General features: G+C 40.1%; 1 protein-coding gene across 1 annotated transcript in view; it reads left to right on the top strand.

The window, feature by feature from the left end:
- Positions 1 to 26774, top strand: part of THSD7B (thrombospondin type 1 domain containing 7B) — a 299161-nt gene that overhangs the window by 171558 nt on the left and 100829 nt on the right. The window contains exons 12-13 of the mRNA XM_058421403.1: positions 3012 to 3144; positions 4141 to 4244. Of these exons, the coding sequence (XP_058277386.1) occupies positions 3012 to 3144; positions 4141 to 4244 (237 nt within the window). The remainder of the gene's footprint in view (positions 1 to 3011; positions 3145 to 4140; positions 4245 to 26774) is intronic.

The raw sequence follows: 26774 nt of genomic DNA, 5'->3' as shown, positions 1-26774 counted from the left end.
GGCTATAGCAATTTGAACTGAAATCTAAAAATTATGCTCATTAACATTTGTAAGGAATGCTATAGAAAAGCCAGTGAGGAAATTCAATTTTGAAAATGGGGTTTGAGTAAGGTGCAATAAATGTTGAGGATAATTTAGTTTCTAGAGGTGGAGAAAATTACTGTGGGAAGCTCATTTAGATTTGGTACTGATTAATAGGAAGGAAATGGGTAAGATTCTAATGGTGGGAGATAATTTGAATGAAAATCATCACAAAGTGATAGAGTTCACGATTCTTGGAAGGGAAGGATGGCAATATCACAAGACATTTTTAAAAAAAAGTATATATAGACTTTAAACAACTGCGGGAATTTGTATCTACACCTCTTGGGAACTTACTCAATGCAGAGTACAGAAGACCTGGAAGCTCCAAGAAGGCCTGAAGGGCTGAAGCCCTCCTGAGCTCTAATTTCTATTCTGAAACTGTGCTAATAGCAAGCCAGTAGCACTGGGGAGCAAGGCATGTGTAGGTCTGTATGTGATTTGCAAGTTCAAGGTTCAAACCGTGAGGAGGAGAACCACACACATCTATAGAAGCTCTTTTTTATCTTACTATCAGATCTTGTTTCCTTTTGGATTGTCATATTGTTTCACAGAGATTAGAAACAAGAAATCAAGGATGCAAACTAAGCTAGACAATACTAGATAGTGAAAATTGTATAAACAGATTAAAAAAAAAGGGGGGGAAACTGAATGAAATATACTTTCTGAGAAATGGGGTAAGCACAACATGGGGAATGTGCAGTTGCTGCCATTGTTTTCTGGCTGCAGCCAGGAGAAGAATGTACTAAGGAGTGTTTCCATTGAGTAGCTCTTCCCATGTCAGTGAGGTTGTGAGAATAAGAAGGAAGTAGTAAAGTAATGCCCGAGCATCAAGTGACTGTCATCTGGGTGAGAAATAAGGTCTTAAAGAACTAAAACTCAGTAATACCAAGGCAAACCAACCCAGAACTCTCCCCCTCACCTCTGCTCCTCCAAAAAGAAAGTTCAAGAAATTTGTAGATTACTCAGCCTGAATTCATTATGTAGAAAGCCACAAGAGCAAGTTATTACTCAAGACATAAACATTTCAAGAATCAGATTGTAATAAACTGGCCAGTAAGGATTTATTGAGAACAAATTGTCCCCAATAAATTTAATCTCCTCTTTTTTTTATCTGCATAGCTGTTCTAATTAAGGGAAATGGTAGATTTTTGACACATTAAACTTTTATCAGGAAGCTGAGGAGCAGTGGCTTAAATTAAATCACTCTTAAATGGGTACTCAGCTGCTTGAAAAATCTCACAGTGGATATCACAGTGAAAATTGTCTGTCTGTGTCTCCTTTAGTGCCTGTTATAGTGTATTGATACACACTGATAAAATCCTGTGAGCTTTCTCTCCGAGCAGAAGTCTCAGCTTTCCTGGTCTCTTCTGTCTCTTCTGCTCTGCTCCCTAAATAGTCTTTGTGGCCTCAGGCACCTCTGGAGATACAATGGATTACAAAATGACTGAAAGTTAGAAATGCTCAAACTCCTACCAGGCTTGTCAAATTCCTGGGCATGATGGATGTAAGACCCCCAGGGGTCACAGACTGTGCCCTGGGGAGGCTGCAGGTCCTTGGGTGAGAAAGTGAGCAACGAGTGGGAGTTGAATTGGACCTGCAAAGGAGAGGAGAAGACTTAGAATGGATGCAAACCCTTACAGTTTTGTAAAGGGTGTGCATCAGGTGACAGGGATAAACATGTAGTGGACAGAAGATAAAAGAGTTTAATTTCCAGGAATGATGGTGTGGGCTAGATTTTAAGAAAAGGCTCTTTGTGAGGCTTTCCAGGCGCCAAATCAGGCTTGTGAAAGGAGACTGTAGGAAGCTGTAGAGCTGCCTCAGGTAGTGGCTGTGAAAGGAGCAGGAGAGGGATCTCTCTGGATGTGCTTTTCCTGCCCCAGGGCAGCAGCTGTGGTGTGCAGCCTCCTGCCAGTCCAGTGTCCCTTGGCAGTGATCTCACAGTGGTGGCACATCTGCCAGTGGAGGCTTGTATAGCTTGGTATTTTTAAAGCCAACATTTTTCATTTTTTTGGATCTCTAGTTGTACTTAGTGTTTATGGTGTGACTTCTAAGTTTTCCTTCTACTCTGCTACATTTTAATTTTGCTGCTGCAGCTTTGCTCTTACTCCAAGCTGGAAAAAGTGTGGGCTTTTGGCACACCGCTTTCCTCTTTCAGACATATTTGATGAAGTCCATTAATTTAAAGCTTTTTACGTGGTCTGTATTCCTTTAAGGAGTTCTCCTGAGATCTCTTTTTACTTTTCCATCACCTGTTTTTGAAGTGTGGATACAGTACCCAGGGAACGATGAATGCCATGAGCAGTGGTTAAACCAGCTCTGTTTGCCCTTACCACTTACACAGCCAAGGATTGTGTTTGCTTTAGCTGCAGAGACAAATAGATAAATCTTGGTTTTGTCTTTCCTGCTGCATTCTCTGCCATGGATTTTGTGAACTGTGTTTTGAGATGGATTGATCTTGCATCAACTCAGGTTAAGTAGAGAGTTAGCCTCTGTTGGTTGCAATGGTTTTCCTATCAGGAAGTTATCATCTCTGATTTCTAGAGCCGTAAAGATGGGTTACTGGTAGCAGCCTGAGACCACCAGAATGTGTTCTCAGAAACAAAATCTTCCATTATGACAGTTTGTTTCTTTGGTTTTTATTCTTCTTCCTAGTTAAGGTGTTTATTCTCTTATTTACATATTTTCTTACTTGATTTGGTGTTCTGTTAAATAGATGGTTTTGATGCATTTCTTAGACTGTTGATTTATCATCCTTCCAGCTGCTGTCCTGCTGAACTACCGGTAATTTTAAAAGAAGCAATGTTACACAGTGCTCACAGTTTCAAAATATAAATGAAACACAGAGCATGTTTCTAACCAAGGCAGCTAAATCATAACTTGGGATGACAACCATGCCTGAAAGACTACTTTTTTTTTTTGTTTTACAGGCAATGCCACTGCAGTTAAGCAGTTCCGGTACAGAATTATCCTTCAGGATTCTGCCAGTGGGGGACAGGCATGTCCAGACACCTTGTATGAGGAAAGAGAATGTGAAGATGTTCCCATCTGTCCAGTGTATAGGTAAAAACTGTTAACTTGGAGTCAGTCTCTAGTGGTCATTTCTTCAGAAATGACTCTTGTCCTGCACAATTTTCACCAGAAAATAACATAATGTTGGAAAATGCAGAGTTTAAAACAAACATTGTGCCTTGCAAAATGTGTAAAAGTAGAGTTCAAACTGGAGATTTCAGTAGGTCTGGCTTCATCTGAACAAGCACCAACAGACACAGCTCCTAGAAATAGTAACCTCATGGTCTGATGTGTGTAAGGAAGCTGTTACTGGGAACTCCCCACTCATTGTATCTGAAAATCAATGTAAGCTATTTTGAGACCACAAGCCCTAGAGTGCCTTAATCATAATTGCAAGCTTATTGCAGAAACTCTTGTCTTTTCCCCTGGTACTCTCACTCCAGTGAATAGTACGCACTTAAAAAGTTCTGATTAGACAAATAATACAATAGGGCAGTTACTCACTGCTCTTCATTAAGATTCTGGGGCCCATCTGTTGTGCAATATTAGTAAATAGAAAAGCATTATATCTTTGCATATGAATCTCCAGCCTGCACATCCCACAGGAGATGGTTGTGGAGCAGAGTGTGGAGCCGAAGGCAGTGCCAGGCAAGGGACATGACACCCTGCTCTGCCCGGTGCCATGGAAAGCTGCTTCCCGTGGCTGGCACAGCTGGGAGCATGGAAAGCAGACTGGGAATAGCATCAGTTGCATGAGAGCAGGAGAGCCTGGTGACGAAGCCCAGTGGAGCTATTTCCTGTGTATCTTACCTGACTTTGAAACATGCCCTGCAAACTGAGAACGGGGAACGTTGTTGGACAAGGATGTGGCTTCCTAGAAGGTGAGCCTGGCATCTGAATTCCAGTTCCCGGTGCTTGTGTCAGGAGTAATTACAGCTTTGGGACTCCAAAATCCCCGCAGTGTACTGTGACTGGTAACTGGGGTTTGTGCTCAGATCTAGTCCCTCTCCAGTTTTAAGCCCTTCTTTGTTGGCTGTTGTGCTGCAGGTGGAGGAGCCAGCGCTGGAGCCCCTGTGTGCTGGTGCCGGACTCGGTGAGGCAGGGTCCGCCAGGGCACGGCGAGGCGTGCGGGCACGGCCTGCAGTCCCGGGGTAAGATCCCTCCATCCAGCCCCCAGCCTTCAAGGTGCTGGATTATGGTATTTTAGTAGGGTCTTTACTCTTTTGCAGTTGATGATTTGGGAACGAACTGAAGGACTTTATGAAATAAGGTGTTTTGGGAACTGCTTCCATCGTACTGCTGTGCTGGGCATTAAAGTACCACCAACAAAAGCTTGGAGTATAGGAGGAGATCTGTGCATGATGTTCAAATATCTTAACCCGATCTTCTGCCTAAAGCTGAAGCGTGTGAGCTTTAAATGAATTATCTATAGGCCTTTATGAAGTAATCCATTCTTTGTGCTAAAAATGGAAAGGATAATTTCCTCATGATTTTGAATTTTACTAATGATTTGCCTGAGGCCTGATTTTCATTAAGACTGTTGAAGAAGTTCAGCATGGGTAAAGGCTTTGGGCTCCTGCCCTTGGCATAATTAAGCACTTAGAAATTAGTGGTCTCATTGTCTGAACAGAAGTGTTGAGAAGAATGTTCAGGGTATGCATCAGTCTGTAGTGGTGTCTGCAGATGGCTGGAGATGTGGCTGTTATCAGTCTCCTGGGAAATACGATGAAACCTTTAACAAAAGGTTATTTTTATTGAAAACAAATTGCTGTACAGGTATGCTAACTGAGGAAACTTGACATAATAATTTACTCCTTCACAAAGGTAGAAGCTATTCTTTAAAGATGAAATGAATTTCTTATATAATCTGGAAACAAAGGAAGAGAAAGAAAAGCCCTGACAGTATGTGGGATGTATCTGAAAGAAGAAATGTGTTTTAAACTAAAACTCAAAGGAGTAAATATCTTTAACTAGATTTTGACCACAAACCTTTCCATGAGGTTATCAAATCTGTAAATTGTATTGTTCAGTCTGTGTGAAGGGATGGTAATCTTTGTTTTCTAGAAGGGGCATGAACTTTTTGTTAATCTTACTCTGACAGAATTAGAAGTATAATAGAAAAGTACCACACTTACTTTTACTCTGTGGAGAGCCCTCCAATAATTGCCTAGGCTATGTGCTGTTCTAGGGTAATTGTGAAAAACCTACCTTGGTGAGTTTAAGCAAAAATGGTTTCAGTGCCACAATCATTTTTTGTAATTAACTGTGGCTTTTGTAAGAGCTTCTGTTTTCCTAATTACATGTAGTGATAGAGCCACTCTGCTGGGTATTAATAAAGATGAGCAGGGTCTCAGGAAAATGAGCTCTCAGATGAGACCCATGGAAGAAGATTTTTTAAAGATATTTTTGTATGAACAAGAGGAGTAATCTCCACAGAGAAGGCAGCTGAAACCCAGCTTCTAACTCTGACCATACTGTGTCTGGAAAAGAAGCTGCCGGGTTTTCAGCAATTCTATATCTTTTCTGTAGAAGAGTTTAGTAAGGGAAACTTTCATAAAGGTTTTGTTAGTACCTCTCCTTGCTGCTACTTGAACTCCCCAGGAGTGTGCAGAGTGCTCTGTATTGTCAGGGAGCAGCCCTTTAGGCAGGGGGGGTGTTTGCCTACGTACCTTGCAGGGTACCTTCAGCTTGTGAACCTCAGCACTGGAGGACTTCTGATCCTGTCATTCTTCCCTGGAAGGGGGGTTTGGACAAACTTTTGAACTACCATGTGAGGTGAGGCTGGGGATTTGGGTTTGTTCAGCCTAGAGGAGTGTCTAGTGTGGAGTTCACAGAGGAGATGGAGCCACACTTCCCAGAGGTGCACAGTGAATTAACAGAAGTTAAGTCATAGGCTAGAGCGAGAGAAACTCCCAGCTTGCCCAGAGACACTGTAGATTGCTTGGAGATACTGAACTCTCAACAAAAGAAGGTCTTGAGCAGCCTTTTGTAACTTTGAGGTCAATCCTGCTTAGAGCAGGCCTTGGACCTTCTGTCCCTGGGTCCCTTCTGTCCTAAATTACCTTGTATGATATTGTGAGTCTGTGGGGGTTTTCAGGGGAATCTGTGCCATCAGTAGAAGAATCCCAGGTGTGGGAGATAGATGCTGCCTTCCTGCAATATTCAGGCATCCTGTGAATGAGCTTGCATTCGAGGCATCACCACCACTCCACACAGTAATTGCCTTACATAAAGTACAACATCTTTAGCCACTAAGTGCTTCTTCTCTAAAGAGTATTCATATGAATTTGCCTGATTCCTTTTTTACCATGTGACAGCAATTACCCTTTTACCTCTGAAGATAATCAGTCTCTTTCCCCCTTGGAGCATCCATATTTTAGATTTTTTTTTTTTTCTGTTCATACCCTAACTGCAGTATAAAAAAGAGGATTTTCATTTTCAGTGATTGTCATACCTAGCCAATTATATATGAACATTGAATTCATATAAATTATTTCTAAAGGAAAACAGTATGTGTTTATGTGTTCCTATTTAGGACAATGTACTGAGGGAAAATGAGGTCTGAAATGACTTTCAAGCTCCATTCTTTCCCTTGGCTAGATTCTGAGAGACAGATACTTAGAGATCCTGTTCCATGAGTGTTTTCACTGAAATTGCATGTAAATGTACTGTGTAATATGCAGAAGGTATCAGTTTTTCTGTGAATAATAAGCCAAAGAGAGGATAGCTGTCTGAAGCTGCAGTTTTTGTGGTTTTACCTTGGAAAGATACTACGCTAATTACAATCGACTTTGATTTTTTACATCAGCTTCAGTGGACTAACTTATTCTGCAAGCAGTGCTATAGGAAAAAGAAAGGTAGCCTTTAGAACTAATAAATACAGTTGTTATTTAAACTTAGTTGAGGAATGATTGACAAAAAAACCCCAAGACAGGGCACTCAAGTAAAACAGGGTGAGGATGTTGCTTGACAGTTGCATAAGACAACATTACAGTAAATGAGGAGCCTTGCAAACTTTTGTGTTGCTATAAAGCTGTCATTTGCCTCCACCAGGGACTAATTTACTAGGAAGTGACAAGACTGTGAGAAAAGGTCCTGCATAGGGGTGAGGGCAATCCCAAGCACAAATACAGGCTGGGTGAAGCATGGATTGAGAGCAGCCCTGGGAAGAAGGACTTGGCAGCGTTGGTTGATGAGAAGCTCGGTGTGAGCTGGCAATGTGCACTTGAAGTCCAGGCACCCAACTTTGTCCTGGGCTGCATCCAAAGCAGTGTGGGCAGCAGATGAGGGAGGGAATTTCTGCTGCTCTGCCCCACTCTGAGACCCCGCCTGGAGCCCTGCATCCAGCTCTGGAGTCCTTAACATAAGAAGGATGTGGCCATGTTAGAGCAGGTCCCGGGGAAATCAGAGATGCTCAGAAGACTCAAGAACCTCTGCTATGAAGGCAGGCTGAGAGCTGGGGCTGTTCAGCCTGGAGAAGAGAAGGCTCCAGGGAGATGTTGGAGCCCTGTTAGTGCCCTGAAGGGACTTCAAGAGAGTGGAGAGGGCATGGAGGGATAGAGAAGGGGGGGGAATGGCTTTAAACTGACAAAAAGTAGAGTTGGAAGAAAGTCTTAACTGTGAGAGTGTTTAAGCCTCAGCACAGGCTGCCCAGAGAAGTTGTGGATGCTCCCATCTCTGAAGTGTTCAGGGCCAGGTTGGATGGGGCTTGGGGCAACCTGGGATAGTGGAAGGTGTTCCTGTCCATGGCAGGGGTGGAATGAGATGAGCTGGATGGTTTGTAATTCAGACCATTCCATGATTTCATGAGAATCGCTGCTTCTTCAGGTGCTGTTTGGTGACTTCCTTGGTCTCAGATGTTTGTGATGGAGGATCCTACAGGAATGCCCTCTCCCTTCAGTGCTGACATGAAGAGCCACCTGGGATATAGACAATTTTTGGGGGAAAATGTGTTGCTCATTACAAGGGATTGTTAAGGTTTAATTAGTGGATGGAAAGCCTGTTTTAAACAGCAAGTGTCTTTGAAGGTTGCTTTAAACGCCATTGGTAGTGTAAATAGACACGTATTAAAGACCAGACAGGTCTAATGAGACTCTGCTTTAAAAACTGGTCCTGGAAATACACTGACAACATGATCTTGAGAAAACAAGTTACTTTCCAAAAGTGAGGAGAAGCTGCAGCAATAGAAAATGCCATGTCTTATTTCTCCTGCTCCTGCCACTTTGCTTTGATTCATATGGAATGTTTGACCATATTTCCCCCTGTTAATGAGACAGTGAGTCCTTCTCAGAGCTGCAGCTTCCCATCTCAGGAATACAGAAACGCTGTGACACAGAGCAGGAAATATTTTTAGAGATACTTTATTGATTTATGTACAGGAAAACAACAATGCAGACTCACCGATGCAGTAATAAGAAGCTACTCCTCTGCTTTGGAGAACAGAACTTTTCCTGTCTCACCGAAGGTCACGGGGTGGATCAATCCTGGACAGCCCCATCGAGCATCTCTGGAGTGTATTTCTTTTGGTTGCTCCACTGTCAGACCACACAGGATATATTTCTTTTCTTGCTTTAGCTGGGTTGTAAATTCAAACCACATGGACTTTGCTAAGATGGTTAGTGTTAAATATAATCTGTTACAGTTGAAAAGTTGATGTATGAATTGACAGTGAAAACGTGGGATGCAGGCAGCACCAGACTTGGGCAATTTAAGATTCCTGTCTCCTTCATTGCAGGTTTCTGGCTCTTGCTCTGGAGTTTTCTGATAGCTGCAGGGACTTAGCAGACAAGACTGATTTTAGACTGATTAAGACCAAGAACTTAACATCATAAGGAAAAAATGGTAACAATCTGTTAACTAAGTTTCCTGAGTGTGTCTGAAGGCAGTGATAGTTCCAGTGAAATCTAATATAAAACATAGGCAGTACTGTGATCACAAGTCTAATAGTGACCAAGTTAATGCATCATATTAAGCAAGATGAAAGGATGAGTTTAGATATAGCCTGTTAGGATTTTATCTACACAAATATTTCAAACTGGCATCCTTTAGCTGTATTATCCATCAGTAACACAGTAATGGCCATATATACTGTTGTTTTTCCTGCAATTTTATGGTAATCTCTTTATAATGAGATGTACCATCAAAAAAGCTTCAGTTCTGCCTTTTTTTTTTTTTCTTACAAGATAAATCACCCAACGGTTATTTTCTGTTTTGTAGATAGTTAATGTAACTCCTGATTAGCTAAATTAATGCAACATTGTGATTTGAGTCGCAGAATGCTTTTGCACAGAATTACCAATTTCGGGAGGTACATATTAGAATCTTGTGACAATTTACAGGCTGAAGGCAGTGTGATAACCTGAAGTTTACAAGGAATGCAATTATGATGGTGAACGAGGCAGGGACTCGACTGCTTCAGTTCACTGCTGATGTTTTTTGAGCAGGGCTCTTGGGGCAGTCCTGTGTCAATCTGTCCAGCTGACAGCAGCTTACCTGTCATCAGCAGCTCCCTCCAGTATTAGGGAGGAGGTAGGGACAGGTGGGGCAGTGGCACCTTGAGCCTTATTCTGAGTGATGCTGGGTGTTCATTTGTTGATCATTTTTCCTGGTGGTTCTTGTCTAGGGTGTGACAGGTGGTTACAGGGACACAGAGAGAGCACAGCAAGCTGAAGTTGAGTGGTCCCAGCCAGAGTCCTGGTCTGGAAGACACCTGCCTCCAGCTGGTGGCACTGGGAGCAAATAATTGAGGGGGAAAAATAGTTACCAGGGTAAAGATGGGAGCTGAGTCTTGATTGTGGTATGTTTGAAAAGAATGTGAAGCAGAGTTTGTCTAGGATGGCACTGAGGTTCAGGAAAGGGATTGCCTTTCCAGAATGAAGAGCCTTGGTCTGTTACCAACCATGTGTGCCCAGGACTTCACCAGCACTTGACAGATAAAATTACATCATATTGCAAATTCACAAAGCTGTGTTGCGTTGTTTTCCTCTCGTCACTGATAATGCAATTTTTAGCTTAAAAACACATGGAGAGTAATAAGGTGGTAAGAAACAGCCAAAGCAGAATTGATTCACTATTACATTTTTGATAATCCGATTTCTTTCCTTGACAAGGCAGTGGGCTGGAGGTCAGGCAATAAGGTAAGTGAAAAGCAGCACAGATAATATTCTCTTAACTTCAGGAAGACATTGAGTCCAGACCCACGTGACACCCTCCCAAGTGCAGTACGAAAGTATGACCTAGAGAAAAGCAGGGCAAGGTGATTGTGCAACTTGTTGGAAAAAAAACCATCCCAAGCTCTGTTATCAGCTTTTTGCTGTCAGCCAGGAAGGCTGCTTCAGATGGCTTCTGATCAGATCCTGACAGCTTCCCACGGGGCACACGCACCCTGGGCTGTCATCAGTGCTGTCACTAAACAGTGTGGATGATGAACTAGAGAGCGCATCTGTAACACGTCTGGGTAACTGCAAATCGTGGGTACTTGGGAGGGCAGACCAGAAATACATGTTGGATTAATATAAGCACACTCTGAAATCAGAAAAGTAAAATTTTCATTAAAGAAAAAAATGTAAAATGCAGTACTTGCAATGTAGAAAGTGGGCAGTGATACTGTGGAGGAAAATCTGGAATTCACATTTACATCAGTGACATTATGCTGTTGTAAAAAAGCGCTCATCATTAAATCATGTTTTGCTTACATTTTCCTTCTCATCTCCAAGTTCCTGAAATTTATTCTTCTGTTTCATAAAACAGAATATATTTAATTATATTTAATTATATTATATTTAGAATTATATAAAGGCACTCCTCCCTTTTATTTTTGTTCCATAACGCCTTCTGCCACTCTAAGTAATGACAAACAATTGAGGTCAGATAAAAACACCAAAACTTTTTCTTGAGTAATTCCAATTTCTGGTTTACCAATAGATTCAGAATAGATTAGGAACTTTTTTTTTTTTTTTTCCCCCCCCAAAATACCCAAATTTCATTAACAGAAAGAAATTAAGTATTTAGGAGTCTAGCTCTGGTGAAACGCACTGAAAAAATTAAAATCTCTTGAGCTTAATGAAACTTTACCCTTGGTTTTGCATTTAAAACTAATCTTCATTCTTGGTGAGCCGTGTCGTATCTGCACACAGGAGAAGGAGAGAATGATCACTGCAGTATGGATGTGGGATTACACGAGTCCAGATTGCTTGTGTCGGATTTCTATCAGTTTACCTGTAAGCTTTGATCTGTTTTTGACTGTAGATTTGATAGTAGATTTGCTTCATGCAGAAATGTGTGGCAGTGTTTCATAAAGGGGGGGGGGAAAGGAAAAATTGAGGAGGAGACAAAAATGCTATACTAATATCATGCATGCATATATGTAGTGGAATGAGGAAGATATCCTCTCCCAGAGAGATTTTCCATGGGATTAATTTCAGTTTTGTAGCATTAGAATTGACTGGGAGCAGGAGGGGAGGGTACAGATGAGGCTATGTGAGGTATAGTGGATCAATCTCTCTGAGCATTTCAGCTGCCTTTGATATTCCTGCAGTTTAATTTATGAGAAATAAAATCACCTGTTTTCATGGAAATCATCCTGGGCCAATTTCTTAAAACCTGGTGCTGTAGCAGAGGTGTCTGTGCAAGTGTGCACAGCTGGAATCGGCAGCTGGGCACTGCAGTGGGGCATGGAAATTTGTCTTTGTATTGTATTACATCCCACTGATCTTCCAGGTAATGTGTTCCCCTAGACCAATTTTTCATTCTTTGGGTGTGAGTTGATAGGACAAGGAGAAGAAAGATTGATACTGGTTTGCCAGTGACAGGTTGTTCACAGAAGAGTGATGTTGGACTGCCCTCCTGTTTTTAATGGGGGATGTCAGCAGGCATCAGAGGACACTTAAAACTATATTTCAGCCTGGGTCTGCCCAGCTTCCACCTCAGGTAGAGCTGCCCTAAGAGTATTTCATAGGCAGGAGGAGAATTGGCATGACATTACTTTATAGACGTGAACTAATAGCAGGAGAGACTCCGAGTCGTTTCTGTCACTGTAGCCTTATGCCAGCAACATAAAAATTGAGGAGACTCTCAGAGAATTTGTCCTGACAGCAATCTACAGTGCAGCATTTTATCCAAAGGCAACTCAATAATCTGTAGACTTTCTGTAAAATAAAGATGATGAAGACTGCATCAGATAAATTCCATGTAGTTGATTTCCTTCAAAACCACGACAGTATATTCCACTCTGTAGAAGGGAATAAGCAGGCTCTCTAGCTTAACTATATACTGTTCCTATCTGATAAAAAAACAAATATCAGCCTCTTAATACCACACAGAGCATTTGTTTTCTGGGGAAAGGAATAAAAAGCCTTAATCAAGTAGAGCTGTCTTTTGAAGCCAGAAGGCACAGACCCTGAAAATGCACGCTAAGGGCATGTACCAACAGAGGGATTGTTAAAAGATCAAAATAATGAGGAGTAAAGCAGAGGGACATCAAAGCTTGTCAGGCTATGTATTTCTGCCTTGATTAGGAGGAAGGAGGGAAGAAGGGGGGAAAACGGGTTTTAGATCAATAGGAAGTGGCCTGGTCACCTCAGACAGCACCATCCAAATGTGTACAATTTACAGGAATTGCTGGAGCATCTCAGTCATGAAAGTCCCAGAGGATCTGACAGTGCTCACACCATATTTAACAGGCGCAGAGGGAGAGAGTCAAGATCGTCTTATCTGAAGGAAACTCCTTTTTAAAATGTAAGGGTAGATAGATTTTCATTTTGTCTTTCATCCCTCTGATTAAGTTCAGCTCTCTTTGGTCCTCCTAAGATTTCTTTTATCTAGTGTGGAGTCTGTATGATCTAAGCAACTATCGTTGGCAAAAGTCGTTTTTGGGGTCCTTTTTTAAGTGATGGATTGTCATTAAACAGAGTATAGTAGATGAAAGAGGTCCAAGGAGATCCAAACTGTGCAGAGACTTACTCAGGAGGATGAAAGGCATAATGAGCGATATAATGAAAAGCAATCTCTCCCTCAAACTGGAGACAGGCCCTTCCAATTATGACTTGTTTTCACCACTGGCTTCCAGTGATTTAAAATCATAGTTATGAGCAGTTGATTCAGACTTTTCACACAAATATTGAGAAATTGATACTCTGTCAGCAGTAGACCTGGGTGGTGACACGTCATGGTTTGTGCAGAGCATGCTACGGACTAGAGCAGAAATCTCTTCTGTGGCCGTGGGTGGTTGTAAGCAGACCTGTCACACAGTCTGGTGTGTGCTCTTTAGCAGAAATACGGGAGCTGGTTCATCCTGAAACTCTGCTTTCTTCTCTTAGAGCCTGAAACGCGAGGGTTTCTAATCCTTAGTATTTTAAACGAGCTCATGGTGACTCTTGCTGGTTTTGGTGTGTGTCTGGTATTCAACGGGGTAACCCTGCAGTGAACAAGCTATTCCAGTTTCTTGATTATTTTCAGTTTAATTGAATCATGCTTTGTTCTTGAGGCATTCATGTCCTTGTTGGTCTCCTTTTTTGTTTGCTATTTTATATAATGCTTTCACATCCCTCTTGTTCACCTCTCCACGTGGAGGCAGGTTCATTCAGTACTGATTCAGATCTTCTTTTGCTTTTATAAAATTTTAATTTCCTCTATGTCACAGTTGCGCTGTTTATAACTCCAAAGACAATTCATGCCAAAGCAACTGTGGTTCGTAGGAAAATTGTTAAAAATTCATCTGAGCTGAGTAGGATAAGATCCAGGTTCTCTTGAAAATGGCCTTAAGGAGAAATTTTCTTCAAATAGACATTTTAAACAGGAAAGCCTGAAGCACCAAAAATAAGCAAGTTTAATAAAAAGCTTTTATACTCCTAGTTGTCGCGAAAACACTGGAGATGTTACTCACAGTCTTTACCCAAATAACCTCTTTTTGTCCTTAATAGTCTCAGTCAAGTGGGCTATCAGCCTGTGAGACATTCCAGAGCCATTAATTGGAAGGATGAAGACCAGCTGCTTATTCTTACAGTATGGTAGAACCAAGTGGGTTTGATTTGAAAAACAGACAGTGCTGGGTTGAAATGCTGATCCTGCTCAAATCAATGAAACATTCAAGGACTCTGTCAATTGTTTGTACTTCCACCTCTTACCTCCTGGGAAAAAAAACCAAAACAACAAACCCAAACAAGCGAACAACCTCCCCTCAAAAAACCCTAAACAAAACCCCGAAGAACAAACAAAAGACCAAATCCACAAACAAACCCAACTGTTGGTGAAAGGAGAGTGGAGTTGTTGAAAGGAATGCAGAGTTTGATTTATAGCATATATTGTTCATTGTCAGACTCCTGAGGTTTGACCTGTCTGGGGAATTTCCTTCAGAGAAACGCGATAAAAGTTTCAGTTTGAGTTTTCCCTTTTTCTGAGTTACTTAGAAAACACTTCTTAATGGAAATTATTGAGTAAAATTTATTTCAATAATTAAGAACTAATACTTACCATGAATATTAGCATCCTAAATAACAGAGCTCATCAATATGGCTTACCATAGATCTTCAAGCACAGGATTTTTTTAAGAAGTCTCATGCCACAAAGGTATAAAAGGAATCCTGATGTCATGTTTGTTGACTCTGAATTTGTATATTAATGCTACTCCAACTGCTTTATGTCTGCAGTAGGGGTTTTAGACGTGAGTTTTCAATTTCAGAATAAATGAATAACCTTGAATCAAACTGTCTTTCAAGATTTCCAGCATCTCTCTTTCAAACAGGTGCCCTAAAGTGACAGAAGAGTGACTGGAAGTGACAGGGATGCTTACGAAGTGCTTGCACTTGTGAGAATACAGCAGGTGCTTGTGAACTGGTTGATATTACATTTGCTTTGGGTGTCCAGTGGTGCTCTTTTGTGCTTGCACAGCTTCTAAATGTGTTCAGAAGTATTAAAATTTCTGAGTGGTGTGTTTAGTACTTTCTAAACCGAGTCTGATGACTGCAGTAGTAATACTTCCAAACATTTTTCCTGTTGGAAACAACCCTTCTCCACTTCCCTTATTGTCATCAATTTGCTTCTGAAAAGACTCAGGAGAAGATTCCGTCTTCTTTATTTATAATAAATCAAGTGAAACTTCATCCAAAAAATTGGAATTCCCCTGGAATAAAATTACTACACAAGAAAAAGCCATCTCTATACCTTGATGGCAATAGATAGTAATGAAAAATATGTCACCTTCTAACAAAGATTTTTCTAAAGTCAATTTTTTTGCTGGCAGCTGCTGGTTTTGCCAGGTGCTTGCATCATTTGTTAAAAGATTGCTGATATTGGCTTTGTGAAATATGGAAAGTTTTGAATAATATATTCTGGTATTTGATAGAGATCTCCTGAAACAGGGTGTTTTGCAGTGTTAAATTTGGATCTTGGATGTGAAGCCTTGTAGCAAATGTTGCTTTTTACCGCTTTTCTGATCAATTCAGGTCAGTACTATTGTTTCTTTTTGACAGTGCACTGAAGTTTCAGCCCTGCAATCATATATTTGTTTCCTTTGATGTGCCTTAAGGTGATTGAAATTTCTCTGAGTTATCTCTTTCCTACTCTTTTAGATACGAACTTTCTGTATCTTAGTTTTTATCCCGGTCTTTGTGTAGGCAGAGGAGGTGCCTGAACTCGAGGCATGCAGGATGAGGGGATCTTACCAACCTATTAAAATGGAATGGGCTTGTCCAGGGCCATCTCCTTCAGCCTGTGTTTAATTCAGGGTGAAGGAGATCAGCACATCCTCGGGGGATGCGGAATGTGCTGGGCTTGGGACGCGTGTCCTTCCGCAGCCGCTGCCCTCGCTGACCACGGGCCTTCACTGCTGCTTATTTATTCCTTCTGCTCCTGGAGGGCATCTTCATAAGAGGCACTTAACAGCATTCGAGAAAATCAAGCGTAAACGGGCCTGCAGAAGTGAGCAGCTACTGCAGAAATGAGCTCTTGGGGTTTGGGGCATTATCTCTTCTGTTGCATTCTAACCCCCAGAACACGGGATGTGGTCACAGACGTTCCCTGTTCAGGGCACAGTGGAGAATTTGTGGGGCAGATCAGAGCCTGCCCTCTTTGTGATAGCTGCTTTGACCAGTAGGTGCAGTTTCAGTACCTTTTTGAAATGTTTACTTGGTGGAACACACAAAAAGCAGTGTAGAACTCAATCCTCTGAGAGTAGATGGGTTTCGTGCGTAGTAGTAGTTGCGTGTGAGCAAATCTCCAAACAAACAGGGACAAATTTGTGCTCTGAGATAAATAGGTACCTTCAGTGCCTGGTTTCATGGAGCATAAATTTTCCTGTAATCTAAGCACAGCTGCTCATAATAATTAACTTGTGTGGTGTGTGAAAAGAAGAGCTACATCAGCTCTATGGCATGGTGAGATGGATTGCTTCCTCTCTGTTCATCACAGTGATTAATTGTAGCGTTTATAGGAAGATGGCTGCTTTTTATTAATTTTTGGGTTTAGATTATATATCTGGCCCCTTTTTAAAGCTTATTTAAATGTTAATACTCTGCAAATACGATATAAAAGCATAAACTTTGTAATTTTAAATTCTTTGATGAGAAACGGGGCAAAATGTGTCTGCTCAAATTGTCTTATCTGAAGCCTTTCAAAGATGCCTGTCTTTCCTTATTAGATGAACTTCACAGGTAACTGTAAATACAGGAGGCAACCATGAAAGAAATTTAGGATTATGGAGTTTCATTTGACCCTGATTGCTGGTGTTTCCAAGGGGCAGACTTACTAGTAATGAAACATATTAGCAATTTGCAGTTGGTTCTGTGGTTTTGCAAGTTTCACGTTTTCACTATGAATGAAATAATCACCTAATGTGTTTCCAGAAGTTAAATACACTCAGTTCTGGGGCTGTATTTGAATAAAATTTGATTATCTGCTTTGTGGAATGTAAATGTTCAGGCTCGCAGTGGAATAAGTGATGGGTACACAAGTACAGCTGTCAAATAGGTTGATGAGGGGAGCCCAATGATCCTGTTGTGTTTTCTCCCAGTGCAGTCGTTGTCATCTTCCATTACTTGCAAATGAGTTAATGTGTTCCATAGATGGAATTCAGCCACAGGTTTTTATTGGTGTTGAGTTTGCACAGTCAGAATGGCAGAAGCAAAAGAAATGATGTGTGGAGAGTCTTTATTGAGCAGAAGTCTGAAACTTGGGTAAAGTTGCAGGAGGAGCGAACAGAATTTAGCTTACTATTTAGAAATCTTTCAAGGTTGCTCAAATCATATTGATTAAATGATAAACAAAGTACTTTCTTGAAATCTCAGTTAACTGGCATAAACACCCTGATTGTATTGTGCTGCAAACAGAACACTATAAGGGAAAATGTCTTTACCAGATACAGTTATATCTTTTTTTTTTAGGATTTCTTATTAAAAATTTCATCTCAGGGTTTTCTCAGAAGATAAACTAGACTCAACAAAGAAGCTAATGCAAAAATAAGCTATTGCAGTGGCATCAATGAACAGATACAATAAGCAAATAAGCAATTTGCAGATAGAGAGTCAACACCCCATGAAATGTTTATAAAGGTAATATTTAAGATCTCATAAAAATCAAATTGTATTCAGATACAATAACAAAAGTCAGTAATAAAACAGTGGTGAATAGTCAGAGGTTATCATAAAGCAAAAGGCTCTATTCCATTTCAGAGGTTTTCTTTAGTGCTAAGCATTCTATGTGTTTTTATGTCAACTCCACCCAATCGTCGCTTATCCAGTTACTCCTGATTAGAGAGTGCACATCCGAATCAAACTGCTGGAGGCATGTGCTTTTTGATGCAATAGAATTTAATTACTAGGGAAATCATTTAGGATTCACAGTGCTGAGCATTTTTAGGATTTTTTGTCCTCAAGGAAACAAACTATTTCTAAAATAAGGCCATCATTCTTTTTGTTTCTCTCTGTCCATCAGCTTTCTTTCTGAAAAAAAAAGTTGATGCCTTTTTTTATTTTTTTCCTACAGCTGCCCCTGTTGGATGATTATTTGTTCCAATGTTTTTGTGCGAATCAAAAATAAGCTTATGTTCACCTCTGACGCTTCAAGATTGGTTTCTCTAAGTTTGCCAGAGACAGGATTCATTAGAACTTTTGAAATAGCCAGTTTATCTTTGATGGTCCTTTCCCTGTAAGTAAATCCACTCCCAGGAGTGCAGCTCTCCTGGGCTGTGGAGGGTGGTGAGAGCCTGGGCCAGGTCTTGAGGGCGTGGTTGGCAGAGTGGAGGGTGTTTGGGTTTTGCCAGGACTTTTACAAGAGGATCCTTTGTTACCTTTAATGCCTGTTGCTAATTCTGATTTTGCATGCTTCTGCTAATCCACAGGAACCTGATCTAATTTTCACCTTTTTTGTTGTTGTTGTAGTTCCAAGGGCAGTGAATAGCTCTTGCCTGAGCTCACACAATCTCTTTTACTCCAGATTATCCCCATTGTGGTTGTGCCCATTCCCTCATAGGAGAGTTTTCACTTTGGCTTTTCTCTTTCTTTTTTTTTTCTGAGCTGCACCTTTCTTCAGTTTTCTTTTCCCTCCCAGCCCAGCTTTCCGGCGTGCCTTACTTAGTTTTAATGCAGATATATTAATGTGTTTGTCTACCTGCCCATCCCAGCTCTTCCCCGTTGGTTCCTGCTCATGGCTTGGAATTTATCTGAGTGGAATTTATCTGTCTCCACCCTGGCAGGCCAGATTTTACCACTCTTCTCTGTAAACTGTTTTAAAGATGGAAAAGATGGAAGATATAAAGAAAAAATACATTTCACCCTCATTTACATGCCCTTACAGAAGTGCTGTACCCCCTTATATTACTATTCCTGTCACGTGAATTCACCTCTTAAATACTGGCTACAACAGGGTTTCACCCCAAAATACATTGTGATATATATTGTGATATATTTACCTAAATATATTCATTTTGTGATGCCTTAGTTATCTAAGATGAACTGTGATGTGGAGATGATGGAGGAGCCATCACAATTTGGGAGAGATTTAGGTGTCTCACCTGACACTGCCTCTGTATTTCACAGAGTGTAGGTACATTGGGCAGCCTGTGGGGGACAAAAATTGGGTCCCACTTTTTAATTTCCTTGTGTGAGTTACTCTGAGAAGAGTTAATACTGGTCACTGTTGTTTGCTGTTTATTCAGTGTTTTTGTAGGTGTAGCAGATTTTAGGTTGATAAAGAATAATTTGATTTTGGGAGGTGATGCTATATAATGTGTTTGTTTGAGGTTGTTGCTGGAGATGCGCACCGTAGCTGTAATGGGAAGTGTATTAAACTGCATTTTAAACATACACAATAGAAAAGCAGATAAGCATTTGAAACATTAGAGAGTTAAACATTTCCTCACTTCTTTACAATCTTTGCTCATCCTTTTGCTATGAGAGAACTCTCAATCTTACGTCTTTTAACTTAGATGTAACCCATGTCCTTACTTCCAGTGAACACTTAAGTTTTTTAGAATAATTTTATGCAAGCTGTTGTTATATTGGACAGCATAGGATACAAGAATCTGTTCAAAGCAGCATATGAATCTCAGGGGTTTTTTGTGTATTTACTGTGTTGGAAAACCTGGGAGTTTCATCAAGACTTACACATCAGTGTTGGTAGCACATATTTTTCTTTTTGTTAGAAAAAACTGCATTTACTAAGTTGAGGAGAGAAAAAGAAAGAGATTACATCCTGTATGTGTAGTTTATACAACTACACAATTCTCATCGCTCCCAGGAGATAATGTGGGTTTGGATGTTTTTTTTTTAAACTTCATAATATTTTTACGGTAGTATGAGTACCTACAACAGGGGGTTAATAGTTAAAATGACCATTTAATTCATTTCTTTATTATTTTCAACAACTAGAGAAAAACCTTTTTTTCATCTTGATGTAATCAGTAATTCTACCAGTAGTACTTTTCAATACCTTTTCTTTACCTTTAGACAAAGTCCAAATTTGTATATGTTAACCATATGCCTTCAATATGTGGTATTTAATTTAATTTTGGATTATTCTGTTACTTTAGAACCTTGCATGGAAGGCTGTGAGGATATCTTTGGTTCACACACCTAATGCTTTATGAGACAAGTAATTCAAGCTCCGTAGTCACTGTGCTACGTAATAACCGAGTCATAATTTTTGAATTGACAGTCTACATATATTAAATCAGATCATCTATTTGAAACAGTTGTATTTCATAAACTGTAGCTGACAGTTTATTATCTTATCTGTGAGAGCTCCTTTCTTCCTTCATCTTGCCTGAAAACCAATACCCATACAATTGAACTTTTGGTAGAAGTCAAGGTCACAGCTTTGGAGTAAAGTTATATATGGGAATTGCCTGTCGTCACATTGAAATGGTGAGTAAATCAAAAGTACTGATATGGTAATCTGCAGTGTGTTCTCTTGCATTTTATTGAAACAAAATGATAAGAAGTTTTCTTAACTTTTAAAAACTGATCTTGGTGAAACTTTCTTTAGGAAGCACCTTAATAAACCCATTTAAAAATGCCCTTAAAAATAAATTTTAAAAAATCAAGAATGGCGGTAAATGATAAGATGTGTGTGTATATCTATATATCTATATATATATTGATGCCAGATCACACAGCTTCCCTGGAATGACAGGAGTCAGGAGCTCGAGGGTGTGATCCTTTCTGGGTGGAAGAGGTGTGCCTGGAGTTGAGCAAGGGGCTGTTGATGCTCCCAGCCTGTCAGGCTACAGTTCCCATCCAGATTCTTTATTCTTTTTCCGTGTTTCATCCTTTCCACTGAAATTTTGAACTGTGGGCAAAATTATTTTCAAACACTGGCTCTTGTTCAATTCCTTCTTACCCCTTTTTTTTTTTTTTTTTTTTAGTACACATCAGTGAGATCTGCTGATGTGAGGTGAAGAGTCAGTAAAATAAAAATCAAAGTTGCCTCCGAGGAACTTCCTCTTCCTTATTTGTTGATTCAGACTTTCCAGCTTAATCAATTTCTCTCTTATTCCTTGTTGGCACTGACCTTATAGGCCTGTATGAGGGTTTTCATTGCTTCTAGGATGTTTTTGCCAAATTCTTCATTAATTCGCAGTGAAGAACTCATGTATTATACACACACGCAATCTCCATACTTCCCCTTGATCTGTTGAAAAGTAGTATTACATTCAAGGTTGCTTTTTTTGGGTTTTTTTTGGGGGGGTGGGTGGTGGGGGAAGAAAAAATATCTTAAATTGCAGGATTTTTTTTTTTTTTCCTGAAATGAATTATGCATTATTCCAAGTAAGTGAAAACCGTGGATGAAATATTGGCATTTAATAATGTAATGCCAGAACCTCCTGGCATAAAGTTCAGTAGCTAGACCAATATTTAAACTGTTGAGCAATGTTATTGCTCTACTAAACCTCATCACTTCGCATTTCTCTCTGCAAGACCTTCTATTGCCTCAGGCTGTAAGTGGAAGATGAGATTTTATTATAAGTCTGCTGGATTAGGTACACAGGAACCACACTGGTTGACATTGGCTTTGATATATACGAGCAAAAGTTTATATAGTCATTTTTACTGCATTTCCATTCTAAAAGTTAATTAACTGATAAGATATAACCCTGGAGAGTGGGCCTTTAGACAGGACAAGACAAAGGTTTAGAGGGAAATTGAGACAAAGGTCTGATGCAATGAATGATGGAGGAAAGGCAAAATGCCAGTGCAGTAGCTCAGAGAATGTCTCACTTCTGTGCAGCTGTACAATCTGAATTTATTTGCCTGTGCCATGTCAAACTTGCTCATAGAAACAAATTACTATGAGTTCCTGCTATGCTGTATTTATACTTTCATTATAGCAACAGCAAGAGTTGGTCTCCCAAGTACAGCACATTTGTATGGAAAGTTCCCTTTCCTCTGGGCTTCTGATGAATTAAAAAGCTGCTATTTACTGTTTCTTTGAAATACACACTTAAAATTCCAAATATCAGTTCTCACTTCCGAAAAGGAAGTGTGATGTGAATCTTGATGGATTTTCAAAGGATTGAGCTGGTTTTGCATTGCATTTTATTTCCTAAATAACTTACTCGAAAATGGGAAAAACAGTTTCCGCTTCGGGAAATTTTGGAAGTCGCTCTGGTTATGTTCCCTTGGTTTTAAGGGTTGTGGTAGTGCTGGCCATGACTGGAGATAGGCTTTGTTCAGGGAAGGAGAGGTCAGATGTTCCTCTGGGCTTCGTGGCACTGAGGCATGTCTGGGTCGCTGATGTGCTCCTCAGGGATGCCCTGCCTGCCTGCCTGGGTGCTGCCTCTCACAGGGGAGCACAGCCCCTGCTGCTGTGTGTGTGGGCAGGGCTGGGAAGGATAATTCTGCTCTTCCAGGAGGTGGAAGCTGATGATAAATCCTTGTGGCTGAGCCGCTCTCCAACGAGCGTGCGAGGTAAATGTGGGTCTGCTGTTGTTGCAGTGGCACAGTGTGAATAGCCACCTCCACTTCTATAAAATTTTATTCCAACTTAATTTCCAGAGATGACCTTCCCCTGCTTTAAGTGCTCCTCAATTTGAACCTCTGAACTTGTAATGACAGTTGGCAGAAACCTTCTGCATCAAGAAAGATTCACGCAGAGAGCAATTTTATGGGAGAAACTGCTCTGAGCTCCAACAAAGATGAACAAAACTTCACAGGTGAAAAGAGGGTATAAGCTGAGAGTCTAACTGGTGATTTATTATAGCCAAGATTAAAATGATTTGTACTGGAAAGACTGTAATAAAAGAAAATGCAGCATAGTGCAGTGTCCCAGCCTGTGGTTGCCTGGAATGAAATAATCTTTTAGCAGGGTGGAAGCTATTTCTGGGTCTGATGCAATTTATGTTCTATTGTATTAATTTTTAAAATTGTATTTGATTGCTTTTTTTCAGTTAAGTAAACCATCAATTATATGATCTGAACCAATGGTGAGGGAATCATGGTAGAGAACTTTCTGTGTGCAAATGTATCTGCTGTACATGAACGATCCTCTTGTGATCAGTCAGTGTTTGGATTGTGTAATTTCTTTAGAAACAAATGCTTGCAAACAAATGCTTTATTTGTAGAAGAATCGTTAAAAAGAAAATATAATAGGATCTGTTGTTTTCATGTTGAAATTTTTGTGTGAGTTTTCCCCTTGTTTCAGCAGGAATACAATCTGCTTTATAACCCCCTCAATTATAACAATTTAGTGCAAATTTAAGATGAGTAGTAGCAGCCAAATAAGAAATGTTTCTCTTTTCTTCTGCCTGTAAGAAAGGAGGAGATGACCACTGCATGAAAACCACAATGTCCTGTAAGATATCTTCTTTTCTGATAAAAATCATCTTCTCTGATCTTCTGCCTTGTTTTCAAGAGACTAGAAGGAAAAAACAAATAGTCCCTTCAGATCTGTTAGCTTCAAAAGAGCAGTAAAAAGGAATGTGCTGGCAGTGAGGATGGTGTAATTATTTTTATTATTTTTAAGAAGCAAAGCTATTAAGATCTGCTTCATTCACACACGAAAAAGTTCATTTAGCATGAGCCAGGGGAAATACCACTCCTAATACTTATGGAGATCAGGGTCTTTTGTATGCCCAGTTTAGAAGTACAGCCTTTGTGGGCTGTTAGTCTCTTCTGGGGGATTTGGGTGTCTTTTTTTTTTTTTTTTTTTTTTTTTTCCCTGCCAAAGAAAGGGTGCCCTGACATAGGGTTTCCAAAAAACACATTTCCCCTGCACAGTAGGAATGTTTGGGGAAAAGTAGGAAAAGCCATTCTGGATGGATAATTTATATATTATGTATATAAGTGTGGAACTCCCACACATCAGAGTGTGATTTTGCTCTTTACTGGGATTCCAGTCTGCGTACTTTGTTTTCCCACTGGGTAAATCTCCTGAAAACATTTCATTTTCCAAGGCTCTGGGAGGGAAATTTTTCACAATCTCTTTCTGGCTCTCTTACATTTAATCTAAGTACAGTGTCTTTGCTGTACTTAGACTGTGCTGACCCTTGAATCTCAAGTCCAGTATCTATTTTTCTCTCATGAGGTGGACAATATTGTATGATTGCTGAGAGATACTTAATTTAGATAACATGAATTATTTGAGTATGTGTTTTTATTAGCTTCAGTTAAAGTAATTTCAGTTGCATTATCAGTTTTAGACTGGAGATGAGTAGCCAGACTTCAGACCTCTAAGCATTTAGTATTCTTATCTGTGTTTTATGTTAGAAAAGTGGTAGTTAGAGTGAAAAGTTTTATGCAGGACTGTATATACAAAACCCATTGGTATTTCAGAAAACAATGAGAGCAGTTTCCATGAGGAGAATATAGATTAGGGTGGGTTGAAAAGCTGCTGAAGGGCCTGTGTATGTCCCAGTAGCTTTAGGTGCGGATCTCTGAGCAGGGGGGCAAGAGCAGTGCGAGTTTTAAATACTAAAATGAGAGAGCTGGGGAATGGGGAGCTGGGGAGGAAAGGGGGACTCAAGTCTTGATGTGTTACCTTGGACCATCATATGTCAGATCTAATGTTGGGACAGTTGTGAGCATGTGGGTGTGTTAGTGCTGTGTTCTGGATTTAGTATCTCTGCTTCGCTGCGGCGAAAGTCAGTGCTTGCTTAATCAGCTGAATCATTTTCCAACTGGAGTTACTAGAAATACTGTAATGTGTGTTTGTTTTCCATTTTCTCTCTCGTGTTATTTGGCATGCTTGATTCTCTGTGATTAGTGTCATCTCAATGCATGTATTTATAGCAGGATGGCTTAGTCTTATTTTCAAGTTGTGCAATAAATAATTCATCTTAAATATAACTTGATGATAGGCGCCACAAAGAAATTGAACTGAAGTAATTTTGGTAATTGTGGGCCACAGAAGGATGAAAAAAATTAACATGTTTTTGTATTTTATGTTCTCTGAGAGGAGCATAATTTGTATCATTAATCATCTAATTCACTTCCATTGATTTTCTTTTTAATAGAAAATGAAAGTAAAAGCAATTCAAAACCTATAATAATGCTAGGGGGAAAAGGGAAAAATTGTGATAGATTCTTTAGGCAGATTGCATAATGTAGAAGCACTCAGATTGCAGCTATTCTGTGGACAAAGCAAATTTGAAACATTAAAAGCTCATATTATTTTGCCTTCCTGGCCAGGCAGTGTGAACCTCTTAGAATAAGAAAATTTTGTATGAAAATAGTACCCAACATTAATGTATCAACCCTGTGTTCTGCATTCAGTGGGTGGGTGGGAGGAGGTATGAGCTTTACAGCAATGTGCTTTTCTCCTGCTCCTCCTCAAACAGTGGGCAGTTTTGGTTCACAGATGAGGAAAAATAAGACCTCAAGTCTCATGGCTTGGCAAGATTGACGTGTGCAGCTCAGCTCTTAACAGCAGTTCAGATCCTGTATTCCAAACCAGATAATTGATCGCCTCATCCCTGAATATCAAAGGAAAATTGCACTCTGAGGAGTTATTTTAGATGGAACAGGGGTGAGTCCAGTTAAAGGCATTAAATGGTACTGGAGGTGCCCTCCCACCTTGCTGGGACTCCTGAGGCTTCTGTGCCTCATGCATGTCTCACTGTGGAAAGGCTGCGGGGAGAAACCGGCCTAAAGAACAGCTACAGCATGGATCTTTAGCTTGAGAAGGGTGTTCACAATTTTACATGCTGTTTTTTCCCTCCCTTCTAATTCCATCCCAAACTTCTCACCTTTCCCATTACACTCTCTTCTCCATGCTAATGCTCTGCACCCAACTTTTCTGCCCATTTCTTCTCTGACCCCTTCTCATGCAAATCATTTCAGTTGCTTTCCTTTATCTTTTCAGTTGGTATTTACCATCTTTATTGCGTGCCAAGCTCATCTCGGGCTCCCCTTGTTTGTTTATGGAGCCTGTTGGTCGGGACCTGTGTTTATTCAGTGCTCTGTTTGCTCCGTGGCATTTGTCAGCCCTTTAGCACTACTGTCAATATCATTAATAATTGCAAAATGGGAAACTGGTGACCTCAGAGACAGTTTTCCTGCTGAAGAACTACTTATCCCAGCTCTTCCTCAGTTAGTTGTGTGAGATTTGTGTCTGTGATGTCCTTCCCTGGCATCATTTGTTTTTTTCCTCAGACTTTCAATATGTGGTGTGTTTCTTTAAGTGCAGACTTTGGACACAGTTCATGGCAGAGAGTGTTGCTGCATCCAAGGGGGCTGCCATGGGGATGGAATTAAGTGTATATTTATGACCTTATAGAATCAGGATTTTAAATTTCAGCCTGAGTCTCAGCAGGGCCTTATCTTATGTCTTCTATTATGTCTGCTTCTGGCCTGCTATAATTAGGGGTTTCATTAACATACCAATAATAGTGTAAATGTTCCACCTGGGATTCTGAAGAAACTTGTTATAAGTATGAAGGAGCATCAATATAAAAAATAAATTAGGTCATCATGAGTTATGGGACTATACTTATAGTAAGCACATCTAGACCCTTACAGTTGTTTTATTCTTTAATTTTCTAGTATATTATCCCTTAACTTCTTTTTCACTTACCCTAAACTTCTTTTTCATTATTTTCACTTACCAGTAGTGATATGTGTAAGAAATTACGTGTTGTCTCATTACGTTGAGGGATACCAAGAATAACTATGCAGGAGAAGTGAGGATTTTTCTAAACAGGAAGGTAAACAGCTGTATTAAAAGAATTTCTTTGACTTTACATGCTGGCTTTGATT

Source organism: Hirundo rustica, chromosome 7, assembly GCF_015227805.2.
Source record: "Hirundo rustica isolate bHirRus1 chromosome 7, bHirRus1.pri.v3, whole genome shotgun sequence".
NCBI classification, from domain to species: domain Eukaryota; kingdom Metazoa; phylum Chordata; class Aves; order Passeriformes; family Hirundinidae; genus Hirundo; species Hirundo rustica.
This window is presented reverse-complemented; position numbering and strand designations above follow the sequence as displayed.